At 40.3% G+C, this 22,011-nt stretch overlaps 3 protein-coding genes, 3 long non-coding RNA genes and 1 other non-coding gene across 19 annotated transcripts; 3 read left to right on the top strand and 4 right to left on the bottom strand.

Moving 5' to 3' along the window:
* Positions 1-1,043: 1,043 nt before the first annotated feature.
* LOC124208121 (inositol monophosphatase 3-like) lies at positions 1,044-2,526 on the bottom strand. Its single transcript, XM_046605837.1, has 5 exons — positions 2,037-2,526; positions 1,819-1,978; positions 1,613-1,764; positions 1,440-1,554; positions 1,044-1,376 (listed from the first exon to the last, which is right to left on the bottom strand). Exons 1-5 carry the CDS (start codon positions 2,382-2,384, stop codon positions 1,135-1,137), a joined length of 1,017 nt encoding a protein of 338 aa, XP_046461793.1. The 5' UTR covers positions 2,385-2,526; the 3' UTR covers positions 1,044-1,134.
* Positions 2,527-3,158: 632 nt separating this feature from the next.
* LOC124208124 lies at positions 3,159-7,274 on the top strand. Of its 5 annotated transcripts, XR_006880295.1 has the most exons (10): positions 3,164-3,315; positions 3,422-3,498; positions 3,699-3,783; positions 3,848-4,185; positions 4,254-4,389; positions 4,441-4,586; positions 4,645-4,763; positions 4,852-5,340; positions 5,452-6,035; positions 6,140-7,274. It is a non-coding gene; the product is annotated as an uncharacterized LOC124208124 (long non-coding RNA). The 5 variants fall into 5 exon arrangements; XR_006880294.1 differs by having other exon boundaries at positions 3,897-4,191; positions 4,254-4,586; XR_006880293.1 differs by lacking the exon at positions 3,699-3,783 and having other exon boundaries at positions 3,159-3,315; positions 3,897-4,185; positions 4,441-4,763.
* Positions 7,275-7,947: 673 nt separating this feature from the next.
* Positions 7,948-9,890, bottom strand: LOC124208116. Its single transcript, XR_006880292.1, has 5 exons — positions 9,799-9,890; positions 9,490-9,735; positions 9,308-9,416; positions 8,967-9,223; positions 7,948-8,143 (listed from the first exon to the last, which is right to left on the bottom strand). It is a non-coding gene; the product is annotated as an uncharacterized LOC124208116 (long non-coding RNA).
* A 52-nt stretch (positions 9,891-9,942) lies between these two features.
* LOC124208114 lies at positions 9,943-11,876 on the top strand. The gene is made up of 5 exons (XR_006880291.1): positions 9,943-10,016; positions 10,083-10,332; positions 10,406-10,514; positions 10,599-10,855; positions 11,679-11,876. It is a non-coding gene; the product is annotated as an uncharacterized LOC124208114 (long non-coding RNA).
* A 671-nt stretch (positions 11,877-12,547) lies between these two features.
* On the bottom strand, positions 12,548-18,225 carry LOC124208113. Of its 9 annotated transcripts, none has more exons than XR_006880284.1 (10): positions 17,560-18,225; positions 17,357-17,475; positions 17,081-17,241; positions 16,699-16,895; positions 16,517-16,629; positions 15,121-15,245; positions 14,747-15,069; positions 14,170-14,658; positions 13,475-14,058; positions 12,548-13,370 (listed from the first exon to the last, which is right to left on the bottom strand). XR_006880284.1 is itself a non-coding variant. In XM_046605831.1 (5 exons), exons 1-4 carry the CDS (start codon positions 17,905-17,907, stop codon positions 16,725-16,727), a joined length of 663 nt encoding a protein of 220 aa, XP_046461787.1. In that variant the 5' UTR covers positions 17,908-18,219; the 3' UTR covers positions 16,519-16,629; positions 16,699-16,724. The 9 variants fall into 9 exon arrangements, 1 of the variants encoding a protein (XP_046461787.1); XR_006880283.1 differs by having other exon boundaries at positions 17,357-17,495; positions 17,560-18,166; XR_006880290.1 differs by having other exon boundaries at positions 13,086-13,370; positions 13,475-14,014; positions 17,357-17,495; positions 17,560-18,170.
* Positions 18,226-18,447: 222 nt separating this feature from the next.
* Positions 18,448-21,457, bottom strand: LOC124208111 (nose resistant to fluoxetine protein 6-like). Its single transcript, XM_046605829.1, has 9 exons — positions 21,033-21,457; positions 20,471-20,960; positions 20,103-20,400; positions 19,730-20,030; positions 19,633-19,667; positions 19,374-19,567; positions 19,171-19,309; positions 18,904-19,099; positions 18,448-18,824 (listed from the first exon to the last, which is right to left on the bottom strand). The coding sequence occupies exons 1-9, from the start codon at positions 21,358-21,360 to the stop codon at positions 18,538-18,540; spliced, it is 2,268 nt and encodes a 755-aa protein (XP_046461785.1). The 5' UTR covers positions 21,361-21,457; the 3' UTR covers positions 18,448-18,537.
* Positions 21,458-21,766: 309 nt separating this feature from the next.
* Positions 21,767-21,892, top strand: Trnai-uau. The gene is made up of 2 exons: positions 21,767-21,804; positions 21,857-21,892. It is a non-coding gene; the product is annotated as a tRNA-Ile (tRNA).
* The last annotated feature ends 119 nt before the right edge of the window (positions 21,893-22,011 follow it).

Genomic DNA, 22,011 nt, shown 5'->3' with positions numbered 1-22,011 from the left:
CTGTAAAAAAAATTCGATTGTCTGGGCTATACCGTGTAGCTGATGAGATTATGTAGTGATCGCTTTAAAATTTTTGTAATTTATTTTCTACTTCAGGAATTTAGTTTCACGATCAGCGTCACAGCGTGTCCGTCGTTATCTAAATCTTTCTCTCAGTTCATTTTACGGGACCCCATTTTACGCATCGGGGTGTTTCTGTTTGCGCTTTTCGGAAATATTTGATTTGGTTTTATTCGGACAAACTAGGAGTATGGAGTAATATACCAGAAAAAGTGGGGCCCTTTTAATTAGGTATGGTTCAGTTCTCCTTAATTGCGTCCTAATACGCTGTCACAGAGTTGGGAAAAAAAGGAAACACCGACTTAGGACGTTTTTGCCGACTAATAAGACGAGCAAACAGCAAAGCATAATTGAATTCAGCTTCAGGATTAAGGCGCTAGAGGAGCTGCTGTCTGACGCTGTTAAGTTGTTATTGCCTAGATTTTTAGTTGTCGTCTGCCGAAAACGTGCAGAAAGCCAGCAACTACTACGTCAAACAAGTCTAACAGCACCAAATAACTTTTAACATGAAACCGAACGTGAAGAAATCAGAATCTAGTGAAGAATACACCCTGGAAGAAGAAGCGCTAATTCGTCAATGGCTTGAGTACAGAAAAGTTGTGTTGGATCGATACCATGTGAACTCGCACCAATCATCAGGCCTACCTGTTTCCGTGTTCCAGGTAATAGAATTAAATGTAATGATTGTTTGAACTTTTCACGACGTGCCTTTACAAATAGGAGCTTAATGGCCACCTGAAGAATGTAAGCTACTTGGCTGGAAACAAATTCTCAAAGGCAGATGTTGAGGTCTTATTGGGACTATCAGAATTCTATGTAAGTCTTTTATTTTTAAATCCTTAAACAGATATAATATTTTAAATGAATGTTCATGTTTACAGGGTCCCCAAAGCATACAAACAAAGGAGAAATATCCTTATTTATCAAGATGGTTTACTCATGTTTCACATATCAGCAATAATCAACTCTCAATTACTTCCCCATTCAGCAGAAGCTCATTGTATTGAGTATCAATGTTTGATTGGTCAAATAAAGAAACAAAGTCACAGAATATTTGCAACCTATACTGATTATTTATTCTTTAAATAATTTTGAATAAAAATCACCATTGTGTAAACTGGCAAGCAGACCATCCTTAATAAGGACTTCATCATTTGCACCACTACCATATTTGATGGGTTCATTTTTCATGGTGGTGACACGACCTCCCAAGGCTTTTAGAATTGCGTGCCCCGCACATACATCCCACTTTTTAATGTGTGTCATGTGTACATACGCTGCATTGTGTCGACTGGCAATCTGCAACGACTTGTAACCTGGAGAAAAATGTTTGTATACATTCGCTTGATCGACGTAGCTGTTTAGAATTGATTAAATACCTGCACCCCCAGCTTTCTCCACTTTGGCGTTAGGAAACTTTGATTTGATACGGTTTTCAACAGCGTCTCCGGTGTGTGACAGCGAAATTATAAAGGATTCGTTGTCGGCCTCGGGCTGGATGTTAACAAATTAAATCAAAGCAAATTTAAATTTAAACTGAAGTGATGATTACCGCTTTATTGATTTCGAGCAATTCTTCGGCCATTCCCTGACCAACCCAAGCCCAGTAAGTCTTCTTTTCAAAAGGCTTGTGGATAACTCCAACAACTGGTTCACCTTTTACTGCAATACATACCATGGTGGTCACATACTCCAGCAAGTTTTCTACAAGTGTTTTGAATATTACCCTTTCAAAAAAATGCATTGATGTCTGTATACCTGTGTATTCTTTGGTTGCATCCAGTGGATCAATCCAAATTGTAATGGAATCATTTGGTGCCCATTCTAATTTTGATATTTGCTCGAGAGCAGGGCATTTCTTGTTGAAGTTGACTGGTTCCATGGAGATGTTATTCTCATCATGTTCTTCAGAAATTACCTTTATAGAAAGTAAACATAATAAATTTCCACTTTCATAGAGAATAATAAATCCTTACTTTTATGTGAGGGAAATAAGAGGTTAGTGTACTGTACATGACTTGATGTGATCTCATATCTCCATCGGTCAAGACATCCTTGACACCTTCTTTTGTTTTGCCTTTACTCTTCTCATTGAGCTCGGTTCCTTTCTCTCGAACAGCTTTCACCTCTCTGCCACCTGCCTCAGCTGCTGCAATTGCAGCACATAATATCTCCCCAATGCTAACTTTTTCACTCCCAAAAGCCGATTCTTTTGCCAATGCTGCACTATTTCTCCAAGTATAAATCAAATAAAGCGTCGCCACACTTACCAAGAAGATGGCGACAGCTTTATTATTGGGTCGAATAGTACCTCCGAAATTCATTTAAGAAGAGGAATATCTAATCACTAAACAGTTTACTTAGGAAGTCATTCAACTCCAGTGTGAGTGACGAGTTTCAGAAATTTCAAAACAGCGTCAGGTGTTTTGCGGACGTCAACAGTCCGCATAAAAAATGTTCCGTAAAGTCGTAAAGGGAAAAAGTTGCCAGTTCATGATTAATGTTTTTTTTTTTTTTTACCTTGAATTTTCAAATATGTTGGATGTTGATCACAAATCACAATCACTATCACCAGAGTCATCAAACTCTGCTATCACCGAATCATTTAGTTCGTCACAGGTTCAATTAATCAATTGTTCTTTTTAAAATGATACATAACAATTGATTGAATTATAGAAACCTAATTTTCCGTTTTGTTTTCTATATCCATGCACATGAAGTCAAGTATATTTGATTTAATACTTATTTCCTACGCGAACTTCGCAATCCACAGTTTCTTTATTGGAATTGTGTGGTCCTGGCACGGAGATCATTGACATTGGGTCAGTGCTGGACTGCTGGGCCTTTGTCATTGGCAGTTATTGTGTGGTAACTTTTTGGTGATGGCTGATAATAACTATTCCACTAACAAAGCTCACTTGTTAATTTTTCGATAATTCTTTTTTTTTTCTACTAAATCTATTTCCCGGAGATGACGAATGTTTGGTTTATTTTCCGTCCGACTCTAGTCGTTCGTGGATGCTTATTGCTCTCACTAGGTGGCAAATTATTTCAGTGTGTTTAGGGATTGAACTATTCAGCTCTAGTGTGTTCGTGTTCTAGAGGGGGCGTGGTCATCAAAGTGCTGAGACCTGAGACGATTGTCTTTCTATCTATCCGAGGATGGTTATCGATGGTTACGTTAGTCATTACTCATTACGGGGTATTTTCTTTACTTTCTTTCTTGAAATTGTCAATTGATCTTCATAAGAAAAGGTAATTCGTGCTTTTATTCTTAATTTAAATGTTTTTCATGGTTAATTTACTGGTAACATGACCTTCAATTTATACATGTCAATTCCATGTGGAATGTGGTTTGCAGTACATTTCCTGATTTCCTCAAAATGTCGTATCTTGCTGCATGTTGCACGTTTCGTCACATCTGAAAGCAGTGTGAAAGTAATTGAGAACAGTATAAGTAATAATGTTGAGTAACTTAATAATTTAGGACTTCGTTTCCACATTAAAATTCTCTGATAAAGTTTCTGATAGAAAAAATTGAATTTGTTTAATTACTTATTATCATCTCTCCAATGAGATGATATTAATTGATTTTAATTAATATTAATTGTAATTATTTCTCCATTCCCCTGGTTAAGTTACTTCAAAAATGATTGTGGAGCGTAAGTCGGCATCCAGCTTCATAAAAGTAACACTGGATTTTCAATAATTCGTCTGCAGCAAGTAACTACTTATGCACGGCCATTCCATTTTAATTTTTCATTTAATTCAAGATGATTTTGCATAGCATTTTCTGGTTGTTTCAACGAAGTTTCTCATTTCTCCTATTTAATTAGTTTCTGGAATATTTGGATAATGACCGACATGGGCGCAAATACTTCCTTGCAAGAAACATCTTCATCGAAGAAAATGGCAACCAGGAAGAAATTGGCGTCGAAGACCATAAAACGTGGAACTACTCATGCCAGCACCATCAGCTTGAACAGTTCCTTTCAACTTTGGCCATGGCAGAATTAAATTAACCCATCATTGAAACTTGTGAGCAATTTTATCTGAGGCAAGAAGTATTGAGGCGGTTGTTTCCCATTTTGACAAACACCTAGATGACAACCACACATAACAAATGTAAAGGTACTTACAAGTAACCACATTTGTTTTTTTCATAAAAATGCAATAATTTATTAATATTTTAGGTAACTCCTATCTTGACGGGCCGGCCAGTTTGCATATCCTTCACGCTTGAAGGTCGAGGGAAACATTGTGTAAAATTGTCAATGCGGCGGTGTAGAGATTGGGTGAGAACTGGACGTGTTGCATCATTTTCAGCAGGTACAATAGCCGCAAGGCTCAGCCATTTGGTATTGATTTTGGTTTTTGTAGACCCAACCCCAGCAACGTCAACCTAAAGAAGGAAAGGCCAGTTTGCATTTCCTTCACTTTCGAAGGTCACGGAGATCATTACGTAAAACTGTCAATGCGGTGGTGTAGAGGTTGGGTGAGGACGACACGTGTAACATATCAAGCAGGTACAAAAGCCGCAAGGTATAAGATGTGGGTCAGGGTGAGAAAAATGTCGTATAAAAGGAGAGAGAAAAGTCGACAAGGATCAGTCGAACGAGTATCTCCGACACGGTAACAACTTCAGCGCACTATTGGTCACCAGCTGCATTCTTCATCGTATCATCATCAGTTCGCAATCCCAAGTAAATATTCTGTTACTTGTTATTTAGTATCAATTTCTATTGTTTTTTAGTCAGTAGAATATTAATGTTCCAATAATTTATTGTTTAGCAAACTGTGGCGTCGTGCTGCTGTTGGTTGTTGTCCTGAAATACTACTCCACCGAGGCTTCAAAGTATTACACTACAATTTATGCTGCCGCGAGATGCATCACTAAAGAGCTCGAGTTCTACATCGTGATCCCATTCGTATTAAGCCATAACCATTTGGTATTAATTTGATATTGTTTGTTGTACACCCACCCCCAGCAACGTCCAATTAGCATGTCCTTCACCCTTGAAGGTCGCGGAGATCATTATGCAAATCTGTCAATGCGGTGGTGTAAGGTTGGGTGAGAACAGAAAGTGTTTGCTATATTATCGAGGAGGTATAATAGTCGTAAGGCTTAAGAGAGGGGTCAGGGTGAGAAAAAGTCGTATTAGTGGCAAGAGAAAAGTCAATAGGGATCAGTCGAGTGAGTATCTCCATCACGGCAACAACTGCAGCCCACTATTTGTCACCAACTGCCTTCTTCATTGTACAACCAGTTCGCAATCACGGGTAAAAATTCATCTTTATTTCGAGTCGTGAATCAATTTTGTCTTGTTTTCAGTTTATATTAGTAGTTATGAGTTTATATTCGATAATGTTCAAATCGTTTATATTGTTTAGTTCACTCTGGCGCCGTGCTGCTGTTTGGTGTCTTATCGTTGAAGGTTGGGTCGACCACGGGTTTACTGATGTCTTCTGGTCATGGTGGAGACCAAGCAACAGCAGCGAAAGAATACTACACCACGCCGCCGCCTTACTACGCAACGAAGTCAACATACGCAACATCTACTTACAACACCGAGGCCCCCAAGTGCTACACCACCAAGGCTCAAGAGTTACGCTACAAATAACGCTGCCCCGAGTTACATCACCAAAGCGCCTGAGTACTACATCCCCGAGGCACTACAACTGAGGCGGCGAAGTACTACGTAGCCTATGCTTACAACACAGCAGCTGCTCCTTCATACTACGTTGAACTGAAATACTACACCAAGGCTGCAGTTAACTACACCACAACCTACGCTACACCTAGCTACTATGACGAAGCCCCCAACTACTACACCGAAGAGGCCACATGTTACACATCAACGTACAGTGCCCCAGTTTACTACACCGAGGAACCCAAGTATTACTCTGCTCCAAGCTACTACCAAACTGAGGCTCCTGTTTACCAAGGCCACCGAGTATTATACTACAACCAAACGGTAAATATTGTTTCTACATGTTTTGTTTCACTTTATTATTTTTTTCTCTTTGTTAATATGATATTTCATATTGAAAATTGATGTTCATATTTTGTACCGTCTAGTTAACTATGGCGTCGTGCTGCTGTTGGTTGTATTATCCTTGATGGCTGGGTTGACCACTGGTGTACCAATGTCTCCTGGGTATGGCGGATACCAAACCGCAACGCCGGTGTCTTACTATACAACAACATACGCAGCAACCGGATACTACACCCCCAAGGCCCTAGAGTATTAATTACACCATAACTTATGAAGTCCCGAACTTCTACACCGAAGCTTCGAAGTTTAACTCAGCCCCGGGTTAAACCACCAAGGCAGCGGAGTACTACACCACCAAGGCAGCGGAGTACTACACCACCAAGGCAGCGGAGTACTACACCACCAAGGCAGCGGAGTACTACACCACCAAGGCAGCGGAGTACTACACCACCAAGGCAGCGGAGTACTACACCACCAAGGCAGCGGAGTACTACACCACCAAGGCAGCGGAGTACTACACCACCAAGGCAGCGGAGTACTACACCACCAAGGCAGCGGAGTACTACACCACCAAGGCAGCGGAGTACTACACCACCAAGGCAGCGGAGTACTACACCACCAAGGCAGCGGAGTACTACACCACCAAGGCAGCGGAGTACTACACCACCAAGTCAGCGGAGTACTACACCACCAAGTCAGCGGAGTACTACACCACCAAGGCAGCGGAGTACTACACCACCAAGGCAGCGGAGTACTACACCACCAAGGCAGCGGAGTACTACACCACCAAGGCAGCGGAGTACTACACCACCAAGGCAGCGGAGTACTACACCACCAAGGCAGCGGAGTACTACACCACCAAGGCAGCTGCATATACGTACTACGTTGAACCGGAATGCTAAACCGAGGCTCCAGTTTTCTATACTACAGCCTGCGCTTCTCCTAGGTACTATACTACCAAGGCAACTGAGTATTACACCACTTCTTACGCTGCTACCACCTACTACACCGAAGCTCCGAAGTTGTACTCTGTGCTGAGTTACCACACCATTAAGGAAGTCGAACATTACACCACAAACGCTTCCGCAACTTACTACATGGTGATTCCGAAATTTCTATTTGATTTTATTTAGATATGTCGGTTTTCTTCATGGTCATTGGTCATTGGGAATTAATTGTTGATCTCGATTGAGAAAATAAAATTTCTAATGCCGGTAATTCGTTTGTATGACTTGGTAGTAACTTCAAGCCTGTCAACGTTGCGGCAGGTGTCTATTGGTGTTGGACTTCTTCAAGGCCAGTATCCTACGTTGTGATTTGTCTGTTATGTTTTGGAAGTGATTACTGCCTTAATCGCTCTGCATACGGATTTGTTTTAGTGGTTCGACGTGAAGTTTCAAGGGAAAGTTACGAAAGAAACTTGTAAATGTTGATTTTTGCAAATCTTATATGTAAGTAAAAGGCAATCGGCTGATCTTTGTATAATGAAAGACTTAGAAGTTGAGGAAATTCCTCGACTAAACTTGGTATAAATTAAGAGACAATGAACAAAAAAATAAAAAGAATTGTGTTATATTGTCCCACCTCCACCCACAATTCCACCACATTTTACAGTCACATACATACATACATACACTTAAGTTAACCCGTTGGCTGCCACGCCATACAACCCGTAGGTTGCACTCTACTACTCTACGCGCCACGTCTGAAGGATCCATGACCAAGTGGGACTTACCATTGCTGACAAGTCCGTGCTGACAAGGGGGGACTAAGTGCATTGCCTGAAACAGGCTTGCCTTGCGGCAAATTTTGGGCTTGGCGACTCCCCGACCCCGCGGCTTTTAAACCACGAGACCGAACAGCGCGGCCCGTGCAGTGGAGAACAAAGGTGTGGCAGCCAACGGGTTAACTAACACTAACACAATAATACCAACAATACGATGATCCACGTTGATGACGAGTCTCGGTGTCGGTCGCGATTTCACCGAGTTTCGTTCGCACCAGGAGCAGGGGCAACGTCCGACGGAGACCGGTGACGATTGTTAAAGATGGGAAAATCCATCTTCTCGACGTCTCCTCTGCATTACCTGAATCAAGACAAACAATTCTTATTAAGTGACATGCCAATAACAGTTACATAATAGTCACATAATACATATGGGATCATTGATCTGTTTTTTTTTGCTCAAAACTTCAAAGGCGCGCTTTAAATTGCTTAAAATCTACCTAACAATATTGAGAACTGTACACATAACAAAGCTCACTTGCTAGTCTAAAAAAAAAATTCCGGAAGTATACCGGAAGTAACCACAGCGCCTCAACCATTGAGCTGTCGTCATATTAAACCACATATTCGTGATCTCCATGAAATTTGGGGTCGAATAGGTGTGATTTAAACGAAATCCAAAATTTGGGCAAAATCGAGAATTTTCCTGAACTATAGTTCAGGAAAATTTTCGAAACCGGAAGTACGAAAACGTAAAAAATATAACATGAACTTTACTACAAATTTTACGAGGATCACGAATATGTGGTTCTTTTGCTCCTCAAATGAATATTTACTGAACTACAGACTGAAATGAGCAAACCGGAAGTAGAAAAAAAAGCAAAATATCGAAAATTTAACAAGTGAGCTTTGTTGCTGGCATAGTAATCGTCAGTTATCACTAAATATTTCAAAAAAATAACTGCCGATAAATGTTAAAAGACATGTGCAAAGTTTCTGAAACTGACTGTTTTGACAGCTGCAAATTTTCAAAAAGCCATCTAGCGTTGGAAAAAAGAAACTTCAATGTTAAACTTCGTTGGCGCGTAAGAAAGGCCTGATTTTGGAAACTACTACACAGACAGAGTCTAACTCAACTAGACTATTGGTAGATAATCTACGAAAATAAGTCAAATGTTGGGTACCTGGGCATAATCCGGTGGTGAATGATGACAGGTGTGTCACAGCGGGCGGAAGCGAACACTGAAGTGATTTAATTCGCCAATGAAGCACAAGAAGCAGCGTACGTGGTGAAGATAAGGAACCGAACGTTGGTAGAAGTCCTTCTTCTGTCATGGACAAAAACCAGCGTTGGCTCAGGACTCACGATTCCATGAAGAAACTGCGTTGTAGATTGAAACTGGCGGCCGACTCGCGATCTCAGAGGACGTCATAAATAGTTCTGTAAAAATGAGTTGGGAATTAAAAGGAAGCTTGAACAAAATTAACTCATAGTAGCATGGTAAAAGGTGATAATGATGTTTACCTTTATCATTTGGGTGACGAATTCAGTAAGGCATTTGACTTTCATCAAGCAGATCTGGAAATGTACTAAATGAACTCACACTCTTCATGTACATTCACTGAAACTGGAACTGTAATTAGCAATTGGATAAGGAAAATTATTTATATTATTTACAAATTTACATATGAAAAACAAAACTCTACCTATCTCTCATCTGGGTTGCCTTCTGAGCGGCTGTAGAAACAGTTGTACACTCGACAAACATTCTGACACAGGTTACACTTGCAAGATTCAGAAAAGATCCACGGTCCATGCACAAGAACTTTTGTCTAATTCCACTGTATGTAAGCTTCAAATATGAGTTTCAGGCTTTTGACACTCATAAGGATCTAATGGATGGAAAGCAACTTTAGCACTAAGTCAACTTGTTGGAATGACGGACTGACTTTCTAGAATTTAAAGAGATTGATGTAATATTTCAAAATAAAGAAACTAGGTCAAAATAAACTTACACAAACGAAGTTCAATTGAGAATTCACAGAAAAATAAGTAAATAGCAAGTTAGCAACAACGCCATGTTTCATGATGCAGGCTGTATGACAAAATCAATTGAAGACAGTGGCATCTAGCGGTCAGTAAATAAGGGTTGCTGACAGAAGAACTCCACCGTTCATAGAACCCTTTTGTGATTCCGAATTACTCAATTGAACTTCGTTTGTAGGTTTATGGTGTAGGTTTATCTTGACCTAGTTTCCTTATTTTTTTTATCTATTATATCCATTTCTTCTAATTCTAGAAAGTCAGTCCGTCATTCCAACAATTAAGTTGACTTAGTGCTCAGTCACTTTCCATCCTATTAGATCCTTATGAGTGTCAAAAGCCTGAAACTCATATTTGAAGCTTACATACAGTGGAATTAGACAAAAGTTCTTGTGCATGGACCGTGGATCTTTTCTGAATCTTGCAAGTGTAACCTGTGTCAGAATGTTTGTCGAGTGTACAACTGTTTCTACAGCCGCTCAGAAGGCAACCCAGATGAGAGATAGGTAGAGTTTTGTTTTTCATATGTAAATTTGTAAATAATATAAATAATTTTCCTTATCCAATTGCTAATTACAGTTCCAGTTTCAGTGAATGTACATGAAGAGTGTGAGTTCATTTAGTACATTTCCAGATCTGCTTGATGAAAGTCAAATGCCTTACTGAATTCGTCACCCAAATGATAAAGGTAAACATCATTATCACCTTTTACCATGCTACTATGAGTTAATTTTGTTCAAGCTTCCTTTTAATTCCCAACTCATTTTTACAGAACTATTTATGACGTCCTCTGAGATCGCGAGTCGGCCGCCAGTTTCAATCTACAACGCAGTTTCTTCATGGAATCGTGAGTCCTGAGCCAACGCTGGTTTTTGTCCATGACAGAAGAAGGACTTCTACCAACGTTCGGTTCCTTATCTTCACCACGTACGCTGCTTCTTGTGCTTCATTGGCGAATTAAATCACTTCAGTGTTCGCTTCCGCCCGCTGTGACACACCTGTCATCATTCACCACCGGATTATGCCCAGGTACCCAACATTTGACTTATTTTCGTAGATTATCTACCAATAGTCTAGTTGAGTTAGACTCTGTCTGTGTAGTAGTTTCCAAAATCAGGCCTTTCTTACGCGCCAACGAAGTTTAACATTGAAGTTTCTTTTTTCCAACGCTAGATGGCTTTTTGAAAATTTGCAGCTGTCAAAACAGTCAGTTTCAGAAACTTTGCACATGTCTTTTAACATTTATCGGCAGTTATTTTTTTGAAATATTTAGTGATAACTGACGATTACTATGCCAGCAACAAAGCTCACTTGTTAAATTTTCGATATTTTGCTTTTTTTTCTACTTCCGGTTTGCTCATTTCAGTCTGTAGTTCAGTAAATATTCATTTGAGGAGCAAAAGAACCACATATTCGTGATCCTCGTAAAATTTGTAGTAAAGTTCATGTTATATTTTTTACGTTTTCGTACTTCCGGTTTCGAAAATTTTCCTGAACTATAGTTCAGGAAAATTCTCGATTTTGCCCAAATTTTGGATTTCGTTTAAATCACACCTATTCGACCCCAAATTTCATGGAGATCACGAATATGTGGTTTAATATGACGACAGCTCAATGGTTGAGGCGCTGTGGTTACTTCCGGTATACTTCCGGAATTTTTTTTTTAGACTAGCAAGTGAGCTTTGTTATGTGTACAGTTCTCAATATTGTTAGGTAGATTTTAAGCAATTTAAAGCGCGCCTTTGAAGTTTTGAGCAAAAAAAAACAGATCAATGATCCCATATGTATTATGTGACTATTATGTAACTGTTATTGGCATGTCACTTAATAAGAATTGTTTGTCTTGATTCAGGTAATGCAGAGGAGACGTCGAGAAGATGGATTTTCCCATCTTTAACAATCGTCACCGGTCTCCGTCGGACGTTGCCCCTGCTCCTGGTGCGAACGAAACTCGGTGAAATCGCGACCGACACCGAGACTCGTCATCAACGTGGATCATCGTATTGTTGGTATTATTGTGTTAGTGTTAGTTAACCCGTTGGCTGCCACACCTTTGTTCTCCACTGCACGGGCCGCGCTGTTCGGTCTCGTGGTTTAAAAGCCGCGGGGTCGGGGAGTCGCCAAGCCCAAAATTTGCCGCAAGGCAAGCCTGTTTCAGGCAATGCACTTAGTCCCCCCTTGTCAGCACGGACTTGTCAGCAATGGTAAGTCCCACTTGGTCATGGATCCTTCAGACGTGGCGCGTAGAGTAGTAGAGTGCAACCTACGGGTTGTATGGCGTGGCAGCCAACGGGTTAACTTAAGTGTATGTATGTATGTATGTGACTGTAAAATGTGGTGGAATTGTGGGTGGAGGTGGGACAATATAACACAATTCTTTTTATTTTTTTGTTCATTGTCTCTTAATTTATACCAAGTTTAGTCGAGGAATTTCCTCAACTTCTAAGTCTTTCATTATACAAAGATCAGCCGATTGCCTTTTACTTACATATAAGATTTGCAAAAATCAACATTTACAAGTTTCTTTCGTAACTTTCCCTTGAAACTTCACGTCGAACCACTAAAACAAATCCGTATGCAGAGCGATTAAGGCAGTAATCACTTCCAAAACATAACAGACAAATCACAACGTAGGATACTGGCCTTGAAGAAGTCCAACACCAATAGACACCTGCCGCAACGTTGACAGGCTTGAAGTTACTACCAAGTCATACAAACGAATTACCGGCATTAGAAATTTTATTTTCTCAATCGAGATCAACAATTAATTCCCAATGACCAATGACCATGAAGAAAACCGACATATCTAAATAAAATCAAATAGAAATTTCGGAATCACCATGTAGTAAGTTGCGGAAGCGTTTGTGGTGTAATGTTCGACTTCCTTAATGGTGTGGTAACTCAGCACAGAGTACAACTTCGGAGCTTCGGTGTAGTAGGTGGTAGCAGCGTAAGAAGTGGTGTAATACTCAGTTGCCTTGGTAGTATAGTACCTAGGAGAAGCGCAGGCTGTAGTATAGAAAACTGGAGCCTCGGTTTAGCATTCCGGTTCAACGTAGTACGTATATGCAGCTGCCTTGGTGGTGTAGTACTCCGCTGCCTTGGTGGTGTAGTACTCCGCTGCCTTGGTGGTGTAGTACTCCGCTGCCTTGGTGGTGTAGTACTCCGCTGCCTTGGTGGTGTAGTACTCCGCTGCCTTGGTGGTGTAGTACTCCGCTGCCTTGGTGGTGTAGTACTCCGCTGCCTTGGTGGTGTAGTACTCCGCTGCCTTGGTGGTGTAGTACTCCGCTGCCTTGGTGGTTTAACCCGGGGCTGAGTTAAACTTCGAAGCTTCGGTGTAGAAGTTCGGGACTTCATAAGTTATGGTGTAATTAATACTCTAGGGCCTTGGGGGTGTAGTATCCGGTTGCTGCGTATGTTGTTGTATAGTAAGACACCGGCGTTGCGGTTTGGTATCCGCCATACCCAGGAGACATTGGTACACCAGTGGTCAACCCAGCCATCAAGGATAATACAACCAACAGCAGCACGACGCCATAGTTAACTAGACGGTACAAAATATGAACATCAATTTTCAATATGAAATATCATATTAACAAAGAGAAAAAAATAATAAAGTGAAACAAAACATGTAGAAACAATATTTACCGTTTGGTTGTAGTATAATACTCGGTGGCCTTGGTAAACAGGAGCCTCAGTTTGGTAGTAGCTTGGAGCAGAGTAATACTTGGGTTCCTCGGTGTAGTAAACTGGGGCACTGTACGTTGATGTGTAACATGTGGCCTCTTCGGTGTAGTAGTTGGGGGCTTCGTCATAGTAGCTAGGTGTAGCGTAGGTTGTGGTGTAGTTAACTGCAGCCTTGGTGTAGTATTTCAGTTCAACGTAGTATGAAGGAGCAGCTGCTGTGTTGTAAGCATAGGCTACGTAGTACTTCGCCGCCTCAGTTGTAGTGCCTCGGGGATGTAGTACTCAGGCGCTTTGGTGATGTAACTCGGGGCAGCGTTATTTGTAGCGTAACTCTTGAGCCTTGGTGGTGTAGCACTTGGGGGCCTCGGTGTTGTAAGTAGATGTTGCGTATGTTGACTTCGTTGCGTAGTAAGGCGGCGGCGTGGTGTAGTATTCTTTCGCTGCTGTTGCTTGGTCTCCACCATGACCAGAAGACATCAGTAAACCCGTGGTCGACCCAACCTTCAACGATAAGACACCAAACAGCAGCACGGCGCCAGAGTGAACTAAACAATATAAACGATTTGAACATTATCGAATATAAACTCATAACTACTAATATAAACTGAAAACAAGACAAAATTGATTCACGACTCGAAATAAAGATGAATTTTTACCCGTGATTGCGAACTGGTTGTACAATGAAGAAGGCAGTTGGTGACAAATAGTGGGCTGCAGTTGTTGCCGTGATGGAGATACTCACTCGACTGATCCCTATTGACTTTTCTCTTGCCACTAATACGACTTTTTCTCACCCTGACCCCTCTCTTAAGCCTTACGACTATTATACCTCCTCGATAATATAGCAAACACTTTCTGTTCTCACCCAACCTTACACCACCGCATTGACAGATTTGCATAATGATCTCCGCGACCTTCAAGGGTGAAGGACATGCTAATTGGACGTTGCTGGGGGTGGGTGTACAACAAACAATATCAAATTAATACCAAATGGTTATGGCTTAATACGAATGGGATCACGATGTAGAACTCGAGCTCTTTAGTGATGCATCTCGCGGCAGCATAAATTGTAGTGTAATACTTTGAAGCCTCGGTGGAGTAGTATTTCAGGACAACAACCAACAGCAGCACGACGCCACAGTTTGCTAAACAATAAATTATTGGAACATTAATATTCTACTGACTAAAAAACAATAGAAATTGATACTAAATAACAAGTAACAGAATATTTACTTGGGATTGCGAACTGATGATGATACGATGAAGAATGCAGCTGGTGACCAATAGTGCGCTGAAGTTGTTACCGTGTCGGAGATACTCGTTCGACTGATCCTTGTCGACTTTTCTCTCTCCTTTTATACGACATTTTTCTCACCCTGACCCACATCTTATACCTTGCGGCTTTTGTACCTGCTTGATATGTTACACGTGTCGTCCTCACCCAACCTCTACACCACCGCATTGACAGTTTTACGTAATGATCTCCGTGACCTTCGAAAGTGAAGGAAATGCAAACTGGCCTTTCCTTCTTTAGGTTGACGTTGCTGGGGTTGGGTCTACAAAAACCAAAATCAATACCAAATGGCTGAGCCTTGCGGCTATTGTACCTGCTGAAAATGATGAAACACGTCCAGTTCTCACCCAATCTCTACACCGCCGCATTGACAATTTTACACAATGTTTCCCTCGACCTTCAAGCGTGAAGGATATGCAAACGTCTGCAGGTTGAAATCTACAATGGTATTTTAAAAATAATTAATGAACACTGCATCAGTTGGAACATGTTGAAAATATACCAAAATTTAATTTAGAACATTTTAAGTAACGTACGAGTGCACATAGAGAAAAAATAGTTGAATTGAAACGAAACTCCACGTTAAAAAAAAACGAAACATTTACTCATTATTACGAGTCGGAAGAATGCATGATTGCTGGACTTTCGTCGTCGGTAACTTTCTGTTCACTAGGCCTACGAACCATATGAACGAAGTATTTTAAAGTAGAATTAAGCAGTTACTTAAATTTGTTAAGAAGTAAAAGATTTTACAGAGTCTAAGGGTGAACAAGCTTACCCAAATACGAAAAATGGGGTAAACGATGAAAATTCAATCACATCAAACCACATCTTAAGATTTTACGTAAAATTACACCAAAATTAAACAAAGGAATCTACTCTTTGGTCTTCAATCGCTGACAGTTACAGCTTGGTTTTAAGGAAATTAATAAACACATTTAAATTTAAATATATGATTCATAAAACAAACCTGACAACAAAAAGGATCGAGTACGATCACCTTCTAGTTCTAGCGTACATAGAAGACGCCACATAGTCTCAAAATTTTCTTCGTCTCAGACAGACACCAAATTCTACCGAGTAAAACAGCCAGCACGTCGGAAGTTTATGATAAGAAAATTCAATTCGTGAAAATTGGGGTTGAAATCTTAGAATTCTGACGTTTTGACCGTTTTGACTTTTGCATTTGGGGAGCATTGGTGAGCAGACGAACTTTCGTGGAAATTAAAGCGGCTTTGCCAATTTACGCAACTCAACCGACTAATTTAAAAAATACGAAAAAAACTGATGGAGCACACACAAGTCACGGCAGGGGTATGGAGATAGGAGATATTACAGAGAATATCCTCTCATTTATCCAATGAGATTACATGGGTAATCTAAAGTTACCCATCAGTTGCAAATATTTCCTGTGATTTGTTTTGCGATTTTTTGTATAAAAAAATTTACTTCAAATGTACTGTACACTAAACTAGAGAAAACAAAATCAAGAAGATGACCAGAGATCATCACATAATGAAGATTTCATTTCAAGTTTTTAAGAATGAAGGAAATATCAGTTCAATATAAAAAGTTAAAACTCTTTAGAAACTGACAAAAGTTTCCACAAAAGCTATTTTAATTTGAATCACGAAATAAGAAGTCACTTGTCTTCAACATCAAGAACAAAATGCTAACCTATTTGGTTTATCTTACAAGTAAATTATTACCATTTCAGATTTCCTGTTTTCATCACATTTTAGTCTTGCAATATAGTCTCAAAGACGCATTTTCATGACACAGCAGCGATCACGTGAAGAAAGGCCAGATCTTCGACATATTACTTTAAAAAAATTAATTAAGGTAGATTAAAAAGGACTTTTCGAAAAGTCAACTCCCACGATTCACTTACTTGCTTAAGAATGATTCGCTTTCGCTTCAGGTTGGTTTAATGGCGTGGAAATACCTTATCATTTCTAAATGTAAAAGAGAAAAATAGGGAGGAAGGCTCAGACCTCGAAAAACACTGTCAGCAACACATTTCTGTCCTGTCTCGAAAGCAAATAGCGGTATTTCGTCACTCACGAACAGACACTCCGGCTCCGGCACCTGGTGGACACAATTTCAACACAAAAAATCATGTGTGACATAACAAATTGACAGATACATAGTCAAAGTAAGCAATCTCTCTATGAATTACTTTTACAAACATCAACAGTTGGCAAGCTTTTAAACAGTCTTAACTGAGAAGTCAGCAGCATAAAGCAAAGCAAAAAGTTGATCAATTTAATTACTTCAAATGTTATGTAGTGTTTCTGCATGTGATGAAAGCTACAACCTAAAAACCTAAAGACCTTAAGGTAGCAAGCCTGCAAGAAGAACACCTTTCACCAGCTGGCTGCAACAAATCCATTTGCACATTGGACTGCAATGAAGAAGCTCAGACTTACCCAGTCTGTTAATACTTAATAGAAAAATAAAAACTCAATTACTGTTTGTCAGAAACAAAGCCATCAAATAACTAAATGTGTATGTAACTTTAGGGTTAAAGAGTTGACCAACATAATTACTTCTACTTTCTGAAGTAATTCTGCATGTGACGAAACGAACGTACGTGAAGCAAGAGACGACATTTGGGAAAATGTGTACAGGAGTTTCAGGCCACATGATCAGATTGAATTGCCAAGATCTACAGGCATGTTGAAGAAACTGACAATTAAAATATTATTGTCACCAAAAATGTCAACACAATTAGGATTTGCCAAAGTCTTACTTCTAGTCTAATATTGTTTTTCTTGTGTTGTATGGATTCTCTGATATGAAACTGTGACCCATGGTGATTCTCTCGTTGACTGGAAATTCGCATTCTTGCTTTTACAGGCAAAACATTGTGGCTAGCACCTAGCAGTTTATGAACGTAGTGGTTGCTGACACTGAGCGTTTGTGTTGACTTTATATTCACAGATGGCTTCATGGTATCACAATGTACTTGAACAGCTAGACTTATGGTTGTGCGATTTGAGTTTAAGCTAAGTGGTGATAACTTAAGCCCGATAAAGACACAATAAAATGTTCTAGTAGCACTCACTCTTTTTTCAGCATGGAGAGATTGAGCATTCATAGCAGGTGAAACAATCCATGCTTTATTTCATCCACTGATGTAGTCCGGGAATATTGGAACAGCCTTACTTGATTGAACGCTTTGTTTGAGCCACGTGTGGGGGAAGGGGCACCGTAACTTTGATACGATTGTCTGAGAAACAAAAGGGAACGGAATTATTTGCTAAATGCTCACAATAATTGAATGACTAAAACGTTTATGCAATACTATGCTAAGTTGGCAGCTTGTTCTGCCTACACTGCGTTTCTGCAACCAACCACCACTGACTGAGCTGAGCTAAATGCTGTTTGCTGACAGAGCAGAGAGCATCGACACATTGTTTCTGTTTGAGTGTTTGGACAGTGCAGACGAATTTCCGTAGAAAAGCGGTGCTGCCAATTTATGAAAAATGAAACTCGATTATAGACAAACTCGCCTGCCATCTAGCGAACAAAATTGAAACAGTTACCGAAAATTCAAAATTCAAATAGCATCGCAAAGCACCGGCTGGAGGAGGTGCTGAGACGAATATTCCCTAGCATCCAAATGTCGATCATTTCCTTTATCTATTACATCCATTTTTATTGAAGGCATGCAGCATAGTTTCACAATTACATTTAGTATATAAATTCTCAAATAAGAGGGACATGTCTAAGATTTCTTTGATAATGAATCGCTTTTGGGCTTCGAAGAGAAGATGAATTTCTCCAAGTTGAGGAAAGATGCTTCCAATGTGAGGGATACCACAAAAGCCAGTAGAAAAACGAAGACCAGAGCACCGAAGCAAGTGGTGAACTGTTCATACAAAGTGTAATAAAACTGCTTACGCACAGCGGCGTAGAAAATTATCAGGTAATCCAAGTGGACTAAGTAAACGCAATAAGTCAGCCGCCCAAGTGGGATGAATCCCCTCCATGACAACAGCCTGTTAACGAAACCTGCAAAGTCAACAGTTTGGTCAAAAAAGGAGTTTGATAATGATTGTTGATTAGATATTTAAAAAAAAAACATATTTACCTCCATATCCTCGAGAACAAGCGAAAATAATCCAGGCTATGACGCAAGCCCAAGCGGTCCGATGCAAGGGCCCATAAGTCATTTTGAGCGCTGGACTAATCTCGGGCACTGTCGACTCATCGACATAGGGAGCCAAACCGTAGACGATGGCCAAACCAACAGCTATGGATAATGTCCATCCAATGGCCACTAAAGACTTGAATAAAATGAACACATAAACATGCTGGTCGTAAACTCTGAAAATGTTAGGTATATAAATGGATATACTTTCGACAGTCGAGTTGGAGAGTGTTTGGTGATGCTCAAGTACCAGCCGGCCAAGATTCCCACCAAATACGGCGGTGCTCTAGTCCACGGTTTGAAATAGTAGTGATCATTGTAATCAGTAATCGTGGCCCAATCATCGCTAAATTATTTTAAAACAAAAAGGTGTTGATTATAATTATGAAAGTCATTTGATCAGCAGTTACGTTCTGGTGGCCCAAGCTGTAGGGCTCAGGTCGTATTTGGCATAAACGTAGAAGATGGACGCTTGACAAAGTAGCGCAATAAAGGCCAGCCAGGCAAGTCCCCATTTCTTCCATCGCCAAATTGGATAAATGAGCAGAGGAGCGACGACAAAGAGTTGCATGTCGACAGCCAGATACCACGTTTGCACCATACACTGATGACATGAATAACGATTTAAAATCATTGAGGGCAGTTATATCATGAAATTAAATATCTTACACCGTAATTAGGATCCGTAGGAAATAAGTTGTTAACTGTCCAAATCAAATCAATTAAAAAAATCAGGTGAAATAATTATCAATAACATGGAACTTACTGTAGAGAAATTGCCTCCACCATGCGAGACGACAAGCGTTTGAATATTTATTCACGTCGTACCAGTTGGGACCGGTACCGACGTAAACATTTAAAGATGCAATAAATCCAAGAACGAAAGCGTACACGATAGTCAGTCTCAAATATCGATGCAAGTAGTATAGGCCGACGTTGAATTTTCCTTTGTTACGGTCCAATTCCCGGAGCAAGAGGAACGATGCGAGCAAACCGCTAATTAAAAAGAACGTGTCAACTGAAACGGAGGCGTTGCCAATAGTTTGCATGCCCACCGTTTTAAAATCCTGCAAAATAAATCGTAGGCAATAATCAAATGAAATCAAATAATCAGACTATTAGATATCCAAGAATCTGACCTCTACAACCGCTATTCGATTGATAGTTCTGCTGGATGCAAGAATGAACGTGTGGCCCACGACGACCCAGCAAGTGGAAAAGAAGCGGAGGCCGTGAATGCATCCGAAATTGTCGCTGGAAGAGGCAGGCACTTTCATCGACAGGATTTTACGGCCGTTGTTTACTATCGAGAAACAGTGGAGAGCAGTAATGGCCTTTCCATCCTTCTCGGCATCGAATTCGGTCCCGCAGTACGTTCGCCAGCCTTCGTGAGTGGTGGCCAATACAATCAAAAGACTAACAATACCGAACACTGTCCTGTTCAAATGATGTCATACAAATTAATAGAAGTTGTTGAATAGTTAAATACGGACTAAATAAATTATACAAGACGGTAATGACGACTCCGTCGAAGGCAGGTGGATCGGGATCATTGTTTTCTTTAAAACAATAAAGTTCGTCGGTTACTGTCACCAAAGAGTTATTAGCGATGACGTAACTGCCGATAAGCTCGGCCACCGCTTGGCCGAGATCTTCCGCACTGCAAGATGACGGCAGACAGAAGGTTGTACTCGGGAAAAGATAAGTGTTGACATCCGCCACCGACACTTTGGGTTGGACCCGATCCGATCCCGAAATTCGACCCAGTAACTGGAAAATTGTTATCAAGTTGTTCCGTTCCTCAATTGCGTTGTCAAACAAAGATTCCGGTGGAAGGATTTCCGATTGATTGACTGCAACTGGTTGAAAGAAAACACTGCAGTACTGACCATCGAATCCAGGCGCCCGAGCGGCCAGACATTCGTCGAACAACCCATCCGCGTGAATGTTGTTGTATCCAAACAACCCCGTAGGTAGTTTCGCCGTTGATTCCAGCACTAAAAAATAAATGACATAATATTAAGGTCCAATTTTAATGATAATTATTTTCTATTTAAAAAATAACTTACTTTGAATGGCCCACCGACTTTGATTGGTGTAGAGGCTGTTGACGTAGAACTGACTGTCTTCTAGACATTGTTGACTGATGTTGTTGGCTACAGCAGTGGGGAACGATGAAGATTTCAGAGCTGTAAAAACCTGTCGAAGTAGCGACATGAAATCATAACTGTCTCCAGATTGCTGCTGCTCTAGTTGCTCGTTGATGGCGTTCCCCCACTGCTCAAAGGTTCGCTCACTCTCGGCTGAAATGATGAAATTCGGATTTAGAAACTGTTGAGATTGGCAATATCCTACCGAAAACAGGAAAAAGCTAACGGTTCGCAGGATGGAACCCATGGTAACGAAAAAAGACTGGTGTTGTTTAAACACCGTGTACCATGCCGGAGTTACAACGTCTGTCCAAATCTATTATTTATTTGGACACTAGATTGGTCATCTCTTATCAGACGTTAGTATTATTAGGCTATCTGTCACACGCTGTTCAATACTGCACGGCTCGATCCAGCTATCTGTATAACGTATTGAATAATCCATAGTCCGATGTTGCAGGCGATTGGCATTTTCTTCCATACATGGCAAGAATAATCTCATGAAAACACAGATATTGCATTGATTTAATCAGTCAGTATCGAGAGATTGGGCTGGTCAACACAATTTTAATATGTGGGGAAAATTTCAGATGGTTGGCAGTTTCTTCCTTATATAGTGAGAATTCATTCATCTTATTTTAATCTTTGATACATCTCCAGTGGCGCAGTTGGTTAGCGCATGGTACTTATACGACAGTAAAATATGCAAAACTAACATTGAATTAAAGATAAGATAAGAAGTAATGCCGAGGTCGCGAGTTCGAGCCTCGCCTGGAGAATCTCATTTTAAATACGTCAAACAAATTACTGATTTTAATTGAACACGCAGACTTAAGAATGAAAATACAGTCACACTACTTGTACACAAATCTTCTAAGAAAAAGGACATTGAATCTAT

This window comes from Daphnia pulex, chromosome 11 (assembly GCF_021134715.1).
Source record: "Daphnia pulex isolate KAP4 chromosome 11, ASM2113471v1".
Classification (NCBI taxonomy): Eukaryota; Metazoa; Arthropoda; class Branchiopoda; order Diplostraca; family Daphniidae; genus Daphnia; species Daphnia pulex.
The sequence above is the reverse complement of the archived record's forward strand: the minus strand, read 5'-3'. Positions and strand labels throughout refer to the sequence as shown.

Bases quoted from the DNA above. Each gene is read 5' to 3' on its own strand.
- LOC124208113 (XM_046605831.1), bottom strand. From the start codon at position 17,907: ATGAATGCTCAATCTCTCCATGCTGAAAAAAGAGTGAGTGCTACTAGA. The intron at 17,496-17,559 runs GTAAGACTTTGG...TTTAATTGTCAG, and splicing joins AAAACAATATTAGACTAGAA to TTTCTTCAACATGCCTGTAG.
- LOC124208121 (XM_046605837.1), bottom strand. From the start codon at position 2,384: ATGAATTTCGGAGGTACTATTCGACCCAATAATAAAGCTGTCGCCATC. The intron at 1,765-1,818 runs GTATACAGACAT...AAACACTTGTAG, and splicing joins TGCAACCAAAGAATACACAG to AAAACTTGCTGGAGTATGTG. The intron at 1,555-1,612 runs GTAATCATCACT...GTTAACATCCAG, and splicing joins TGCTCGAAATCAATAAAGCG to CCCGAGGCCGACAACGAATC.
- LOC124208111 (XM_046605829.1), bottom strand. From the start codon at position 21,360: ATGGGTTCCATCCTGCGAACCGTTAGCTTTTTCCTGTTTTCGGTAGGA. The intron at 19,668-19,729 runs GTAAGTTCCATG...TGATTTGGACAG, and splicing joins GTGGAGGCAATTTCTCTACA to TTAACAACTTATTTCCTACG. The intron at 19,100-19,170 runs GTATATCCATTT...ATTTTATTCAAG, and splicing joins CTCCAACTCGACTGTCGAAA to TCTTTAGTGGCCATTGGATG.